This window comes from Numida meleagris, chromosome 3, assembly GCF_002078875.1.
Source record: "Numida meleagris isolate 19003 breed g44 Domestic line chromosome 3, NumMel1.0, whole genome shotgun sequence".
Taxonomy (NCBI): Eukaryota; Metazoa; Chordata; class Aves; order Galliformes; family Numididae; genus Numida; species Numida meleagris.
Window position 1 is genome coordinate 15,808,937 of NC_034411.1, and position 17,753 is coordinate 15,826,689.

General features: G+C 44.4%; 1 protein-coding gene across 1 annotated transcript; it reads left to right on the top strand.

Annotated features, from left to right (window-relative positions):
• ENTPD6 (ectonucleoside triphosphate diphosphohydrolase 6 (putative)) lies at positions 349-14,847 on the top strand. The gene is made up of 14 exons (XM_021390275.1): positions 349-499; positions 2,851-3,191; positions 3,814-3,890; positions 4,635-4,778; positions 5,884-5,959; positions 7,533-7,568; positions 8,686-8,774; positions 10,068-10,147; positions 10,791-10,855; positions 11,208-11,309; positions 11,775-11,915; positions 12,488-12,544; positions 13,596-13,708; positions 13,937-14,847. Exons 2-14 carry the CDS (start codon positions 2,933-2,935, stop codon positions 14,024-14,026), a joined length of 1,329 nt encoding a protein of 442 aa, XP_021245950.1. The 5' UTR covers positions 349-499; positions 2,851-2,932; the 3' UTR covers positions 14,027-14,847.

Here is a 17,753-nt window from a genome sequence, read left to right on the forward strand (position 1 = left end):
GGACTCATTTGCTTACACATACCAACACTGCACCCAGAACACAGCTGGATAAAACCTGCAGGGAAGGAGTCCTTGTCAGGACTGGATCTGACGAGATAAGGTGAAGGTCTGTAGCAATCCTATTGACTACCTCTTTGATGACCTTACTCTACGGCAAATGGGAGCCAGCAGCAGCTTTTGCTGGACCAGAGCAGATTCTCATCTAGTCCATGGTTACTTTCCATGCGGGCTCCTTTTCCATGTAAGAATTCTTCCCCCCTTACACAGGGAGGAACCTCCAGTGCTCGCTCCTACACACGGCCCCTTGTCCAGGCGCTGGGCACCACTGGAAAGCAGCCGGCTCTGGCAGCAGCCCCAGCCCTCACCCTTCCCTCACAGAACCGCGCACACTGCAGGGCACGCTGCAGGGCCGGCCGACAAGCGCCTCGCCCGCCGCCGGCAGCCGCCCGCGCCTGCGCAGTGCCAGCGGTGTCGCCATGGCGGGGCCGGCGGCGGCGGCGTGAGTGCGGGCGACGGGGTCGGGCGGGCGCGGGAGCGGGGAACAGGGCCGGGCCGGGCACGGAGGCCTACCGGGCTGCGCGGCTTAAGCGGGCGGCTGCAGGGACCCGCGGGGCTCCGCCGGCAGCAACGAGCCCCGCGTCCCCTTCTGCGCCCCCCGATCAACCCAGGGAGGAGCTGTTCCGTGTGCTGGGCAGGAAGGTGTGAGCGGAGCCGTGCTCAGGGCTGTCCCTCCTCCGCTCCCCGTTCTCCTCACGCACACCTCTCTGTCCGGAACGGATCCGGCTCCTCCCGCTTTACTTTCAGCTCTCTGGCACCGCAGCTCTAGCCGAGGCCTTTCTCAGACCGAGAAGGTTGGGATATGTGCAATAATTACCACCCCTGGCTGGGGGCTGCCGGTGCCCTCTGCTCCTTTGCCCTTAGACAGCTCAGTGCCTCGCTGTTTGTGCCTTTAGTCTTGCCTCCTTCCATTTCTAGAACATCTGTCTTGTCCATTTTTGACAATACACCATAATCACCTTGAATTTTAAATTCCTCATGCCCTCTATTACCCCTCAGTTGCCCTCATCAACAGATTGCCTCTGTCAAAACCTAGAAGTCAGCTTCATCGACTGGATTCCTTCCTCTTTTTCATTACACTGTCAAAAGAAGGACGGATATGTCGTTTTCTTCCCATAAATCACTGCTGACTGCTTTTTAATCACCGGAGTGTCTGCATGGGCACCTGTACATTTGCTGTGTTGTGCTTTTCTTGTGGTTTCTTTCCCGGAGTTGGGAACCAACCTAACTCCCTGCATCTTCCTCCTCGCCTTTCAAATGCTGTTTTTACATTCATAGTGTCACAGAATCATTACGATTGGAAAAGAGCACTAAGATCATCGTGTCCAACTGGCAGCCCATCATCACCACACCCAAGTTGTCCTTGTCCAGTCTCCTGGGCCCTCCTTTGTCATCCAGGAACAAAGAAAGATAACTGCAAATGCCCACCCAGAGAGGCTGTGGGAGGGATATCCTTGGATATTCAGGATCCAATGGGGTAAAGCCCTCAGTAGCCTGTTGGGTCCCCATGGATACCTGTGCTGTGAACAGGAGGATGGACAAGAGACCTCTCAAGGTTCCTTCCCACCTCAGTTACAGTGTTAAGCTTATAGAATCATAGTTGGTTTGGGTTGGAAGGGACCTTTAAGATCATCTAGTTCCAACCCCCCTGCTACAGGCAGGGAATCCAGTTTCTCTGGATTCTCCTTTTTCAGTTCTTTCTTAGGCCTCAGTAAGAGTGTGAAATATATATATATATATTTATGCTATTTCATGTCTTAAAATTTGCTCAGTGACATGCTGAAGGAGATTGGAAACTCACCTTCCGAACCACTGGGAAAGCAGTGTGTGGTATTATAGGCATCCACCTGCCATGGAGACATTCCATGGCTGGGGCAGGCAACGTGAGAGAGAGGGATTTGCTGCTAGGACCAATTTTACAAGCAATTCATAGCATAATCCCAGCTTTACAAATGCAGGACCCTGCATGATCCTGATAGTCATTTTACCCATCTAACTGCAAGTTTCTGTATATTCATCAAGATCGATTTGATCTCTGAAGAGAGTAGCCGATACCTTAGTCTCACTCTAGATACTGAAGAAGCTGAAGGCATAAATCCTTTCACATGCAAGCAGTAGTCTGTCACTGTGTCTAAGGCTTTTTTCCAAACTCTGTTGCAGTGGACAATTGCTTTATTTGACGGTCATGCCCAACTATCAGGAAATGACCCAAGGGATGGAACACCTACCCTATGAGGACAGGCTGAGAGAGCTGGGGCTGTTCAGCCTGGAGAAGAGAAGGCTCTGGGGAGACCTAGAGAGTGGCCTTTCAGTATTTACAGGGGAGAGATGTAAGAAAGAAGGGGACAGACTCTTTAGCAGGGTATGTTGTGGTAGGACAAGGGGAAATGGTTTCAAGCTAAAAGAGGGGAGATTTAGATTGGACATATGGAAGATGTTTTTTACAGTAAGAGTGGTGAGGCACTGGCACAGGTTGCCCAGAGAGGTGGTATAAGCCCCGTCCCTGGAGACACTCAAGGTCAGGCTGGATGGGCCCTGAGCACCTGATAGAGTTGTAGGTGTCCCTGTTCATTGCAGGGTGGTTGGACTAGATGGCCCAAAAGGGTTCCCTCCATCTCTATGATTCTATGAACATAATTACCACTAATAGTTAAGTATTTAACTAATGCTCCAGTCAAGCTTACTCCCATATATCTCTCATCAAATAATCATCATGCTCTTAGTTCTTTCTTTTTAGAATACTTTCTCCGGGTTTAGAAAGTAAAACACATCTTTCTTTTCTGTTGGATGTAGGAGTGATGTGGAAACCCCCTATTCTGTGTGAAACAGAAGAAATAAAGCATTTGGTAACAGAAGGAAACAAAACATCTGATAAATGGAAGCCATGAAGATATCAAAGCGGTTCTTTGCGTTTGGGATTCTGGCATGCATAGTGTTTTATGTTGCATACATAAAATGGCACTTGGATTCCAAACCTGTTGTGGGAGCAACAGAAGGAGTCGCTGAAAGCACTGGAGACAAACTGAACCGTCAGGCGCTGACTGCAGATCTCTCGGTCTTTTATGGAATCATGTTTGATGCAGGAAGCACAGGAACTCGCATCCATATTTTTAAATTTACACAGCAGCCAAAAGGTATGGCTTGTGCATGGCATGATACATGAATTCTTCTATAAATTGTGGTGCAGCTTATTGATGTTTTTTTTTTTTCTGGGGAGTACTTGCACAAACGTGCTTAAGCTCTCTCTAGAGCCACCAGGAGGGAATAGTGCTGCTTTGCCTGCAGGTTCATATAATTGTCTATCCTGGAGGTTTCCACAGTGCTTAGGTCTGGCTCTCTGCTGCCATTGAAAACTGGTAGAACTTCCACTGACTTTTGTTAGAGTTAAATTTAGCCAGAGAAGAGCATGGTGAAACACGGGGCCCTTGTTACCTGTGTAGTTTGAAAGGCCGCACATAACAGGGGTAAGGGATTAAAGAGATGTCGTACCCATCTAGTGATGGGTCTGATGTGTGCAAAAAAATACGCCCATGATGCACACCAGCACAATCAGCTCTAACAAATGGTTTTGTAGAGAGCTAATTCCACAGCAGGGGCTGCATTTAACAGGTTTAGTGGCCTTTGATAGTTCATTAGGCAGAGGCTTCAGTTGACTCTCATTAGCACCTAATGATATAATGTGTACAATGGTTTTCTTTTTGTGTATCCAAAAATGATTTGTACCAGTACTTATTTTGGAATATTGCTTTTGAACAGAGACTCCCAAGTTAACCCATGAGACGTTTAAAGCGCTGAAGCCAGGTCTGTCTGCATACGCTGATGATGTCGAAAAGGTATTTTTATTTCTCTTAGTGTTCATGTGCCCCAAAGCCTCCTGTTCTTGATATGCCCTGCAGATCATCTCTGCTGAACTGTCTCAGTTCAGTCTCCAAAGGATGCAAACCCACAGTAAAAATTGGTCAGCCCTCAGAGGATCAAGGAACCAAACGCATCTAGTTCTGCTTGCTTATGTCAGTTAAGAAGAGAGGATGCTTTTCTTATCTCTGCCTTAAGATTTTCTGTGTGCTTAAGAGTAAGGCAAAAGAGCCAGGTTGCATTGGAGCAGAGCCATCTCCAAAAGGGACCAGAAGGGGATTCTCAGGGGAAGAGTCAAAAAAATCCAACAGGCCAAGTGTCAAGTCGCTGTCTCCCTCACCTTCTGGCTTGCAGGGATGTGTAAACTTGCTGAGCCAGACATGCACCCAGCTTGTGGTGTTCTACTGGCTCCAAAGGGCTTTTTTGCCCAAAGATTTGTCACATTGATTTTGAGACCTTTTGTTGCCAAACAGCTTTGGTACTGTTTGGCAATGGCATTGTTTGAGAGCAATTCTTTTTGTTTGTTTTTGACCTGCTGCTGGATAAACCCAGTTATACACCCCCGTTCTTACACTATGCATTGCCTGCCTTATGACCCCTTGCGATGTTTACTTCTCCCTGTTCCACGCTTAGATACCTCTGATCACCCTTTTGCCCTTCCAAGAAAGGCAAATCTTAAGAGTTTCTAAGATGGTGTTTTGGGGTTCTTTCTCTGCTCACAGAGTGGACAAGGAATAAGAGAGCTCCTTGAGGTGGCGAAGAAGGAAGTTCCTGTGGAACTGTGGAAGTTTACTCCTCTGGTCCTGAAAGCTACAGCTGGCCTGCGGTTGCTGCCTGGAGAAAAAGCTCAGAAATTGCTGGATAAGGTACTGTTTCTTGTCTCTCAGTTTGCTTTCCAGAAATCTTATGACAAAATTTGTTCCTTTCTGTGTAAAGTACATACTCCTTTATCCTTCTTTTGTGAGTCATTCCTATCATTTTACCCTGAAAGCATTGCACAGTCACCTGATCTCAGATGGGTTCAGTCTGAGAAATTGTATGAGTACAAACACAGAGGAATAATGACAGCTCCAAATAAGCCTGGAAACGAGGTGCAACATAACAAGCATAATGAGATACTTCTAACTGTCATCAGAGACTTGTTTTTGGTGCATGGGTTTGTTGGTGGTTTTGACCAGAATCCTGCTTTCTGAGAAAAACTCTCTGCTATTTGATTTGTTATCAGCCTGCTGCTGATATAATATAATGATATAATAATGTGAATTGCATTTACAGGCATGTAAAATGTTTGACATTTTAAAGTATTAAAAAAAATAAAATATTATGTCCTAGACCTTACAGCTGTTGGAAAAGTTACTGATTTTGCCCTAAATGTACTCTCTTTCTGAGCAGTGATTGGAAGGAAGAAATGTGTTGTGGTTGAAACCAATGTCTGTATTGTTCTCTGCTGCCTACCAACCAGTCTATTCTTTTTTTCATACCGAATTTCAGCTGCAACTACTGCAACTGTTGCTTTAGGAGACCCTGGAAACCTAGGGCTTTACTGCCTCACGTAGGGTGCAGTGTAGACCTCTAACAGCCAACTTGCTCATGTTAAAAAATGCCATCCCCGTGGCATTTCTGAAACACAGAGCATCCATCTTCTTTCTCTCCTTTAGATATTCAGTACCCCATGTATTTCCCACTGCAGCAAAGTAAAGTGTTATGAACACACCCTACCCATGTTATCTGCATTTCTGAGCAGTCTTCATGCTTGAACACCCACCTATCTATTCTGTCTCTTCACCAAACTGCATGTAAATCACTTAGTTCTGTAGCCGAGCACAGCCTGATGCTTATTGGGCTCTTGAACTTAAAGGATCTGGCCCAAGAAAAGGACCAGTTGTGTAAAACCAGAGTTTAAAAAAATACTCTTCCTTTCAAATGGAAAGAAAAAGATTTCTCTGAGTGTAGCTTTTATTTGAACTACAGGTGAAGGAGATTTTTCAGGCTTCCCCCTTCTTCGTGAGGGACAACTGTGTGTCGATAATGAATGGAACTGATGAAGGTAGGTTTACTTCTGAGGAACTTTTCTGCAATTCTTGAGACTCCTACTGCACTGTGGCAGGACCTCACTGTCTGTAGTAAGAACTCGAAAGTAGCAGGTTTGATACAGTTTTTATACTGCCTCAGGCTGTGCCTGCCAAAGAGATTTTGTGGTATGTTTTCCAAGATGAAGTCCTAAGTTCTGTCCTGATTTTCAAAGGTCTTAGTGCCAGGCAATTCCTGTGGGATCACCAGGAAGGCACCGTGCAATCAGCACTTCAGGAAGGTTTTCTGTATATCTGCTTGTTGAGATGGTCTTCAGCAACTGCTTTTGCACACCCTGCTTTGGATAATGCTTATCTGAGCTTGCTGGAAGTATTTGATTAAACTGACCCAATAAATGTGACTGTGAATTGAACCTGAAAAAAAAAAGTTATAAAGAGAAAATAACTATTGAAGTGCACTGATGTTTATTGAAAAAGAGCTCAGGACAGAACCCAGAATCAGTCTTCACTTGAAGTGATTCAGAGAAGAATTTCTAAATTCTGGGTAACTTACTGTTGAAGTGTTTTTAATCAGCTTAGAAACAAAACTTGAAAGTAGCTTCTGATTTGGGCTGTTTAGGAGTTTCTTTTTTACTGCTTGATGGAAGAAAGACATTGTAATTGTCTTCATTTTAAGTTTATTTATAGTTCTGACAGTTGGTTTAGCCAAGGGTTGAACTTGTTCCTTGGCGTGGCTTAGTTTTAACCAAATGGATAAATATTTTAATTTTTTAATGGAAAGGCCATAAATTCACCTAATTTATAGAAAAGATTTACAAAACAATAAAAGGACAGAAACAGTGTGGTTCACAAAAACGCTTTGAGGAAAACGGGAAAAATTAAAACACTGAAAAGATGAAAATTCTAAACATTCAAAAGGAAAACCAAATGCCTCACATCAAACAAATGCCTGCCAATGGGTATTTTCCTAGACAATGAACAATGTGAGTGTAGGTAATTTCCTTATTACATAGCTAAGGACTGAAGCCACTGTAACAGAGCCTTTGGGACTTCACACTGAAGTTTTTGACCTGTGAGGTACCAGGTTCTCCAGGCATTTCGTATACAGGGCTTCTCCTCCTAGCACCACATAAGCTCTGGTATAGCATGTCATTCTATTTGTTCCAGGCATCTAATTTTGGCTTTTGACAGACATTGACAGTTGTGGAAGCAATGGCTTTGGGGCGAGCTGGGTCAGGGTAGCTCAGCAGAGCCAATTCTGTTTGCACTTCTTGGAGCTCCTTCCTGCTTAGCTCTCAGCTAGATATCTTTTGGAGACTTTGTATTAGAAATCATCCATTTGTGAAAGAGGGACAAAGGATCTTGTGACTGGTGGTCTCTGGTGTCTCTTTTTGTGGTTAGTTCTGGTTTGCTATTGTTTTGTTTAGATGGTGCAGTGGAAGTGTGTCAGAAAACTTTAAAATACCTCCAGCTAAACAGATACTAAAGCAGGAACACTTTGTCATATGGCTCATCTTAATTGTTACCGTCGTTGGACTAAATGAAGTTACATGATCTAACAATGCATCTTCTGAATCTCTTCCTTGTTAGGTATTTCAGCCTGGATCACAATAAACTTTTTAACAGGTATGTCTACATGAGCATGTCTATGAAAACATGACTGATGCTGTGAAATGTATTCTGTCTTGTGCCCCTGTATAGTATTTCTTCATTCACTGGCATGGAAGAGAGAGGGGTCTTGGATTAAGTCATCAGTTGTTTTTGGCCTGGCCCATTTAAGTTATTAGGATTGAGGAATTTAATCCCTTTTCCTTGATGTTCATGTAGCCTTTCTTTGAGTTTTCTGTAAGGTAAAAGAGCATTTTATTCGTTTTTATAGTTTCCCACTAGCTCTGTGTAATTTTTTAGTAATTTTTTAGATCTGCTTGACAGTTGCACAGTGTGAAAGAAGTGCTATTGTACTTTCTTACAGATTTATAACATAGAAATACAGTGTTTACACTTAGGAAAGGGTAGCTGTAGAAAAAACTAAGCTGAAGTCCCCTCTGGCAGTAAGCAAACCAGTCTGCCATCCAAGCACTCTGCTCAGCGTAGTGTGCAGAGCCTTACGACAAGTGCTGTAAAGCTTTTCATGCTCACAGGAAGTATCAGAAAGGTTAATGATCTTCAAACATTATCTCTCATGAGGTATACCCTGGTACTTGGCACACGCTGAGGTTGTCAGGAAGGTGTGTTTGAAGGATCACTTTCAGAAAAGCTGGATTTCAGTGAGAAGTATGGGCTGGCAGCAGGAAGAATTCCAAGGGAGCTTAGTCTGTTAGGCCAGCTTTTCAGTCTGTCATCCCCTTGTCCTTATGAAGCTGCAAAATATCTCTGTGGGACCATGGAAGGATGGCCAGGAAAACTGTTGTTTTGCATTTCAAAGTGGTTACGAGAGTAAAGTTTGCAAAAGGGTCCTTGTACCCATTGGAAAATAATTAGTATTCCAACCAAAGCTGCAGTAATTAGGGCATGAACAGCCATCAGAGAAATAACACAAACACTGCCACTGGGAGGATTTTCAGGTCACCCTGATAAAGCACAGGTAAGTGACCAGCAGTTAGTGTTATAATCTAGTGCTGGCTAGAAGCTGGCCCATGAAGTCAGATTGTCATCCTGCTTTACAGCTGTACTTCTGGTTTTATTCTTTGCCTCATTCTCACTGTGTCCACTGTGGCTTTCTCTGTTTCGTCACACACTTCAGGTAGCTTAGATGATCCGCAGAAGAGAAGTGTAGGAATGCTGGATTTGGGTGGTGGATCAACGCAGATCACCTTCCTCCCACGCACTGAGGTAATATGAACACTGTACGGAAATGTTGGTGCAGAAATCAGTAACTGCTCAGGTTTGGAAACAGGCCAAGGGTGCGACAGGAAGTCTTGCTTCTAACAGAAGAACCCGTATCAGTTGGTCACATACACCTTGTTACAGTCAGTAATGGAGACATTCACAACTCTGCTGGTTGTCTTGCTCCAACTCCGTGGGTTGGTGCACGTGGTGAATCTGCCAGGGCTGCTTTGTGTCAGGGAAAATGCAGTGTCCTGAGAGTGTTAATCCCCGACTCTCAGTTTGTGCTGTGTATAGGTAAGACCTCAAAGGAATGCTGTTAATGAATCCAAGCCCAATACTTGGCTTATATTGTGTTTTAAGAACATAAGATGCCTTCTCAATCCTTGTTTCTAGCTTTCCTCAGTTCTGTGTTTTGCAAATGAATGCAATGAATGCTCCTTTCTAAGGAGCAACTCTCATTATGCAGTTAGAAATACATGCTGATGTTTGTCTTTTCAGCTTCCTGTGGTGGCATTATTATAGGTGTTCTGTGAGCAGTAAGTCCTGTGGATATAAAGTGCAAGGTCCTCGCCTGAGCAGAGTTCGTAGTAAAGCTGCACAGAAGCAGAGGATAAGGATGCTGTGCTTTCACAGCAGACTGCTGGGATGTGAAGAGTCCAGGATGTGGAAATCTGGGACTCGGAGAAGGTGATAAAAAATGAGCAGCTAGGCATGAGCAGCCTGAGCTTTGCTCCCTGTTAATTGGTGCACTTGGAGAAGAGGCTGCACAGTGCATTAGACAATGATCCTTTCATTTCCTCAGACCACAGGCGGGTCCTTGCTCTATTCCTTGGCAAGCACAGGGATGGCTTTTCCTCCAGCTTGTGGCAGTTCGCAGCTGAATTCACTGGAGAAGGAAGTTAATGCGTGCCTGGTTTTCTTACTATTTGGCATAGTTTTACCTAGTAGAGATCATCTGAAGAGGCTGTTTCTGTATCATCTCGACAAAAGCAGTTAAGAGCTGGAATAAGGATTCCTTTCTAATTAAAATAATTCTTTTATATACCATTTTGGTGTGGATAGAAATGTAGTCAGTTTTTACTGTCATGTGAAGTCCATATTTTAACTCTGGGTTTTTTGTCATCTTATGTCTTATGTATCAGTGGTCAAACTAAAATACTTGCAAAGTTATTCTTTGTATCTGAACCATGCGAGGGTTGTTCTACATTCAGAAGGTTGAAAGGTTTGGAAGGTTGCATTGCTGATGTTTGCCATAGCTGGCAGTAACCTTGTCATGACATCTTTTTCTCGCTGCAGGCAACTCTCCAGACTTCACCAGCTGGCCATACAACTTCATTTCAGATGTTTAACAGCACCTACAAGCTGTATTCCTACAGGTCAGTTGTGGTAAAGAGACCATGCTGTAAAAATAGGTTACCTTCTGTGAAGCCAGTGAGACCCAGGCATTTTGCTGAAGTGCAAATGAGTCCTGAGAAATGGAGAAACCTGAGCCGAGTCACTGTCCACACAAGGTGTTGGGGCTGGGAGGGAGTTGTGCAGAACAACTGGCAGGCAGGCAGTCTGATGGCTGAGAAAGTGAGGGGCTCTAGCTTTACCTCTTGCTTTGAAACTGCCTGTGCGCCCAGTGTTTCAGGCACAAGGAAGCAGCTCCTTCCCACCTGTGTTTGCTGTGGGATGTGGTGGGGCTTGGAAAAAGTCAGTGCTATATGCCAGAGGTTGTGCTGACTTTGAGGAGGGTAGGAGAAAGGTTAGAAGAATGCCTGAAGCATTCCCAGTCTTTCCAGAGACAGATTATAGTTGACAGCTATTCACTGTGCTTTTACAAGGAGAGATTATCCTTCTGGGTAAGGATAATATGACAGTGGGCTGTCACACCATACCCCTTATGGACATTAGCTACTGACTTGAGCTGTTTTGCTGGGACCACACAGCGGAGACAGGCATGTCCCAGCCAAGCTGCCAGTGGAGTATCAGAGGAAGGATGTTTGTTGTTCACAGAGGCTTTTCTTTGCTTTGCAGTTACCTGGGACTTGGGCTGATGTCAGCAAGGCTTGCCATTCTAGGAGGAGTTGAAGGAAAACCCTGTAAGTTACGGGCACTCCTCAAGTCTTGGCTCTGGGCATAGAGTATGTTGCTGTGTTATAGAGAAAGAGGTTATCTGTCCCCTTCCCACTGAGGTGAAGGTGCCTGAGTGGTATGCAAATTCCTGTCACCATAGCTGAGTGTATTTGAGACAAATGCAGAAGGTGACACTTCTAGATCCCAGAAGACATGGATTCTTGCCAGCCTTGGGGGATGTGGGGCCCTTGAGCCATGACTGAAGCTTAGAGATGCATCACTGAGTATGTAGTACAGAAAGGAGCAGGGCTGGGGATAAGGGTGCTAAAATTAACTCCTTGTGTTTGTCTCTAATGTGCCTTTATTTTACTTCTGCAGTAGGGGAAGGTGAGGAACTGATCAGCCCTTGTTTACCACCTGGCTTCAAATCTGAGTGGCAGCATGCTGAGATAGTGTACAAAATTAAAGGACAGAAGGCAGGTATAGTGCTTTATCACTCTCACTTCCTGTCTAGGTCAGCTAGTAGCAAAGTAAATTATATACCTTCAGCTTCTTGGAAATTGTCTGTGTACTCTTCTGTCCAGCTTTCTTGATATGCTGTTAAAGAGATACTATAGATGTTGCCTCTCATGCTGTGGTGTGTCTGTCCAGTCAGTAAAGCTGTTAGTAGTAATGCAGTTGGAGCTGAGCACTCCCCTTTAATATCCATCTGCCTCAAATTGTGTTGTTCATCCCTGACGTGTCACATATTTGGTCCCAACCTGAGGATGGTCAGAGTTAACACTGGAAGAAGATGCAGTGTGTTGTTTCAGGTCTCTGTTAAGAACCTGTAAGAATTCAAGAAGTGCTGTTGTGCAAAAGGGAGCCTGTCTCCTTGTAGTTCCTACAGAAATTGTGTTTGTTTAACCTACCTATAATATCCTGTGTGTCTTTGCATTCTTTTAGGTGAGCCTCTGTATGAGTCTTGTTCTAACAAAGTGGCAAAGATGCTCTACAAGAAAGTGCATAAAGCTGAGGAAGTGAAGGACTTGGATTTTTATGCTTTCTCCTACTACTATGACTGTGCAGCAGAGGTTGGTCTCATAGGTATGTCTGTTTTCAATTCATTTCATTTAAAATGGCAGGTTCTGGAAGAAATGGTAGTGATGATACACATCATGATGCTGTCCTAAGCTGTCATGGGTACTGGAGTACATTGATCTCAAGTGGATATTCAATGCTATTGCATTTCTTTACAGAAGGGACTGGGGATGTGCAATAGGACCTCTGACTAGTATGGACAAACTTACCTGCTCCTCAGACACTTTGTTTCTTGAACAATTTCAGATTTAGTATGTTACATCTGTTAGATCTGGCCAATGGTGTTAACTGTGTTCAAGCATCACAGGGCAGGGCAGTAAAGACATGGGAAAATGTTAGAAAGTCTTTAAGCTATCTTTCTTTAGGAAACTAGTTTTAGGAAACTAAATTCTTCATAAAATGAGGTTTTCAATCTAAGAATCTTAAATAAAGGTTCTTATACCTTTAAAGCAACTGTGGGTTTTGTCATCAATTTCAGGCTTACTTCCAAACAACCTGTATGACTTTCTTTTACAACTTGAACCTACTATTGCCTTTACACAAAGAACACAAACCATACTATGATTTTTTTCTTTTAGATAAAGAAAAAGGAGGAAGCTTAACTGTCAATGATTTTGAAACTGCAGCTAAGTATGGTAAGTAAAAGACACAAATGGGCCTAGTAACTGTGTGCAGATTCATACCTACATGACAAATGTGTGAAATGCTAAGAAGCCTCTTTTTTTAAGTAAATATTGAGCACCTCTCTTTGGAAGATCTGTGCTTATTTCTGCTTGTTTCTGAAAATCTCAACTTTTTGAGATTTAGTTTTCTTGTAATACATTTAAAAACTCTCTTGAGAATTACTAGTAAACTTGCCAGTTAACAGCACATGCAAATAACCTGTTCTAATCTTGTGTATTTTTTTCTTTTTTCTCATGATTTGTTCATATGTTTGATTGCTAATTGGAAATGGGGAAGCTGATTCATAGCCTCTTTTGCTTCATTGGCTGTAGAGAGAACTGCCTCCTCAGATTTACAAATGTAATCATTCCTTTTTTAATGGTATAGACAAAGGCTTTGATCAAAATGGGTTGGGACTTTCTGGTAAACTTTATGAGTGACTGAGCAATTGTTGCAGTTCTAACTTCTGAACTACTTTTTGTGTGATCCCTCCTGAGAAAGGAATTGCTTTTTATTTTAGGTTTCTTTGTTATTTTTTTTTCACCATCTGTTGAATGCATGTGCTTGAGGAACTTTCTAATGGGAAGAAAACAAACTGCTCAGCTTTCAAGCTTTACTAGGATAGGGCTGAGAGTTTTCACAATCCTTGTTCTTCCAAGCTGCTGACAACTTTTTTTTCAGCACAAAGCAGATGTAGGCACACTTGAAATTGCTGATATTTTAAAGTTTTACAGTAGATAGGAGAACAGTCAGAGGCCCATTTTTCTGCTTGCCCTGGGAAGTACAGGAAACTCAGCTGTCTTTGGGTAAGAGAGGCAATGCCTTACTCTTCCTTCTTGTGTGCCAGAGCTCCTGGGCATCTGCTAACATAAGCGTATCATTTGAATGCTATTTTAACAGGTTTCATAGGTGTGGAACACAAGTTACAAGAAGTGTTCTAAGGATTTGTTTGAGGTTTTTCAGAGCTGGGCTGATGCTGGGCCTGAGCTCACCATGAACATTCTGACACCTCTTTCTCTTTAGTATGCAAGACCATGGAAATCAGCCCTGGAAGCAGCCCTTTTCTCTGCATGGACCTCACATACATCACCTTTCTCCTGCAAGAACTGGGCTTCCCGAAGACCCAAGTCTTTAAGGTAGTGCACAAAAACAGATTGCTGAGGAGAGTGGGTAGAAGATGGCCAAGGCATTAGTCATCGTGCCAGTAGTTCGGTCCCAATTTCCCTTCTTGCTACAACACACACTTTATGATTAGGGTGAAGTGACACTATAATGGTGATAACCAGTTGTGATAACCTTCAGCGCTGTATTCACCTTGCATTCTTCTTCTCACAGAAAATTATATTTAAACTTTTTTTTTCCAGCTCGCCCGGAAAATCAATGATGTTGAGACGAGCTGGGCATTGGGAGCCACCTTTCATTACATTGACTCACTCAATAGACTGCAGTACTAAAGCTCCTTCAAGGCGACTTTTGGGGATGTTGGGTTTTGGAAGCCCAACACAGGAGACTCTATTGAAGGGGTTTGCTTCTGGCTTCCTGAGTCCCTTGGGGGGTTGTCAGAAGCTCAGCCCCCTTCCCTGCCAACTCCCATCCATCACAAGCTCTTTTTTTACAGTGCATAGTGCAGTATCTAAGGAATAAGCCTTGATTGTACAGCATCTGTTGTCAACTTCCTGTAAGACTTGATCATCACTGAAGGAAAACCAGCACTCTGCAGGACATCTATGATCTCTATGAGAAAAACACACCTTTTTGAAATGTGCCTGTACTATTCACTTGTACTGTGCTGAAATCAGTGTAGTAAATGGTCAATACAGAGGGAACTCTTTATGCTCCCCTGATTTCAAGGTGTTTTTTTCTGTTTGTCAGCAGTTTCCAGTGATAGTTTTTATTTTGCTACTTGGATGTTTGAAAAAGAACTTAAGTGTGTATATGAAGACACTGCATTTACACAGAAGTGCTGCTGATAGGCAGCAGCTTTGAAATGCAGCGTGGAAGTCTCAGCTCTGCTTTTCACTTGCTGAAGCAGGAAAGCTGGGGAGCACTGCAGAAGCTGGATACAGACAGGCACGAATCAGAGCCTATATCTGCTGTAGGATTAAAGTATGGGTGTCCAACCTTTTGGCTTGTGTGGGCCACACTGAGTGAAGAGGAATTGTCTTGAGCCACATATAAAGTAAATAATATACTTAATATATATAAGTATCAAAAGTTTTTTTTTTTTTAAATTAAAACACTGAAAAAGGGCAATAAAACCATAGAACCAGTGGGATTTGGCCTTGTTTTTGTGACACTAACGCATCAGTCGGGTTTGATGGCAGTGGCTACAATTTGTAGCGAGCTCTCGGGTTTGTCAACTTTTTGATGAAATTTTACTCCTCCTGTGCTTTGTCCTTGAAAACAGTTGTTCACAGATGTACGTACTACCAAAAAGTGCTGGCATGGATAAGGCATGACTCTGATGGGAGGGGTATTTCTCTCTGCCAAGAGAGGGCTTATAGAGGTCTGGTAGAGAGACATAATGAAAATTTGAGTTCAGTATCTGCTTGCAACTCTATATATTACATTTGAAAATTCACAGGTAAAGTATTTATGTCATCTAATGGAGTCACAAAAATACCAAAAAATGGATCATTTTATCAGCAACCTTGAAACCTATTCTCAAATTCCTTATTAAAATAGAAAGCATGGCTGTGGGTTGGACATGCCTGAACTAAAGGCTGGCCTAAAGGCCTTGAGGCATAGAGGCCAAGAGACCACGAGGGAAACCAAGAAGCTGGTCAAGACATCTAGAGACCTTGAGATCCAAAGGCAGCTTGGAGATCAAGAGAGTTTAGAGGCAAAGACATCTATGGGCCTACAGGCTGGCTGTGGGGCCAAAAAGCCTTGAGGCCTAGAGGGAGAACTAGAGGTCTAGAGGTCAAGGGGGATGCCTAGAAGCCTTGAGGCTCAAAAGAGAAGACTGGATACCAAGAGGCCTGGAGGAGGGAGGCTTAGAATCATAGAATTGCTCAGGTTAGAAAAGACCTTCAAGATCATCAAGTCCAACTGCAACCTAACCACAGTACTCTAACAACCTACCACTAAATCATGTCCCCAAGCACCACGTCCAAATGGTTTTGATACACATTCAGGGATGGTGAATCAACCACCTCCCTGGGGAGCCTGTTCCAGTGCTTAACAACCCTTTCTGTAAAGAAGTTTTTCCTGATATCCAACCTAAACCTCCCCTGGCGCAACTTGAGGCCATTTCCCCTTGTCCTGTCACCTGTGACCAGTGAGAAGAGACCAACCACACTCTCACTGCAATCACCTTTCAGGTATTTGAAGAAAGCAATAAGGTCTCCCCTCAGCCTCCTCTTCTCCAGACTGAACAGCCCCAGTTCCTTTAGTCGCTCCTCGTAGGGCATATTCTCCAAGTCCTTCACCAGCCTTGTTGCCCTTCTTTGAACCTGCTCCAGCACCTCAATGTCCTTTCTGTACTGAGGCGCCCAAAACTGAACAGAGTACTCGAGGTGGGGCCTCACCAATGCTGAGTACAGGGGCAGGATGACTTCCCTAGTCCTGCTCACCACACCATTCCTGATACAAGCCAGGATGCCACTGGCCGCCTTGGCCACCTGGGCACACTGCTGGCTCATCTTCAGCCAACTGTCCATCAGCACACCAAGGTCCCTTTCTGTCAGGCAGCTTTCCAGCCACTCCTCCCCAAGCCTGTAGGGCTGCCTGGGGTTGTTGTGACCAAACTGCAGGACCCGACACTTGGCCCTATTGAAACTCATATGGTGTACTTTGGCCCATTGATCCAGTCTACCCAGGTCCCTCTGTAGTGCCTTTCTACCCTCTGGCAGATCAACATGCCCTCCCAACTTGGTGTCATCTGCAAACTGAGGGTGCACTCAATCCCCTCATCAAGATCAATGATAAAGATGTTGAATAGAAGAGGCCCCAGCACCGAGCCCTCGGAGACACCGCTTGTGACTGGCCGCCAACTGGATTTAACTCCACTGACCACAACTCTTTGGGCCCGGCCATCCAGCCAATGTTTCACCCAGCAGAGCGTATGCCCATCCAAACCATGGGCAGCCAGCTTCTCCACAAAGATGCTGTGGGGGACAGTGGCAAAGGCCTTACTGAAGTCCAGGCAGACCACATTGACAGCCTTACCTTCATCCACTAAGCGGGTCACCTTGTCATAGAATGAAATCAGGTTTGTCAAACAGGATCTACCATTCATAAACCCATGCTGACTGGGCCTTATCCCCTGGTTGACCTTTAACTGATCCATGATGTCTCCTGAGATTATCCGTTGCATAACCTTCCCTGGCACCGAGGTGAGACTGATAGGTCTGTTGCTACCAGGATCATCTTTCTGGCCCTTCTTGAAGGTGGGAGTCACATTTACAAGTCTCCAGTCAACCAGGACATTCCCTGTTAGCCAGGACTGTCAAAAGATGATGGCGAGCGGCCTGGCAACCACATCTGCTAACTCCCCCAGCACTCTAGGGTGCAGTCCATCTAGCCCCATGGATTTGTGAGTGTCCAGCTTTCGGAGCAGGTCCAAAACCATCTCATCATGGATTGTGCGTGGCCTATTCTGTTCCCCATCCCCATCTGCCAGCTCAAGGGGCTGTGTGCCCAGGGCGCAACTAGTCTTACTATTAAAGACTTAGGTGAAGAAGGCATTAAGTACCTCAGCCTTATCCTGATCCTCGGTCACTGTGTTGCCCTCAGTGTCCAACAAGGAATGGAGATTCTCCCTAGCCCTCCTTTTACTGTTGATGTATTTATAGAAATATTTATTGTTGTTCTTCACCTTAGTGGCCAAGTTCAGTTCTAGCTGGGCTTTGGCTTTACTAATTTTCTCCCTGCACAGCTTCACTACATACTTGTAATCCTCATAAGTTGCTTGCCCCCTCTTCCAAAGTCCATAAACTTTCCTTTTGTTCCTGAGTTCCAGGTTAAGGTCTCTGCTCAGCCAGACCGGTCTTCTACCCCAACGGCTCGTCTTTTGTGACTTGGGGATGGTCAGCTCCTGCACCTTTAAAATAACTTCCTTAAAGTATTCCCAGCTGTCCTGAGCTCCCATGCCCTCCAGAACTGCCTCCCAAGGGACTCTCTCAACCATGCTCCGAAAGAGGCCAAAGTCTGCCCTCTGGAAGTCCAAGGTTGCAGTTT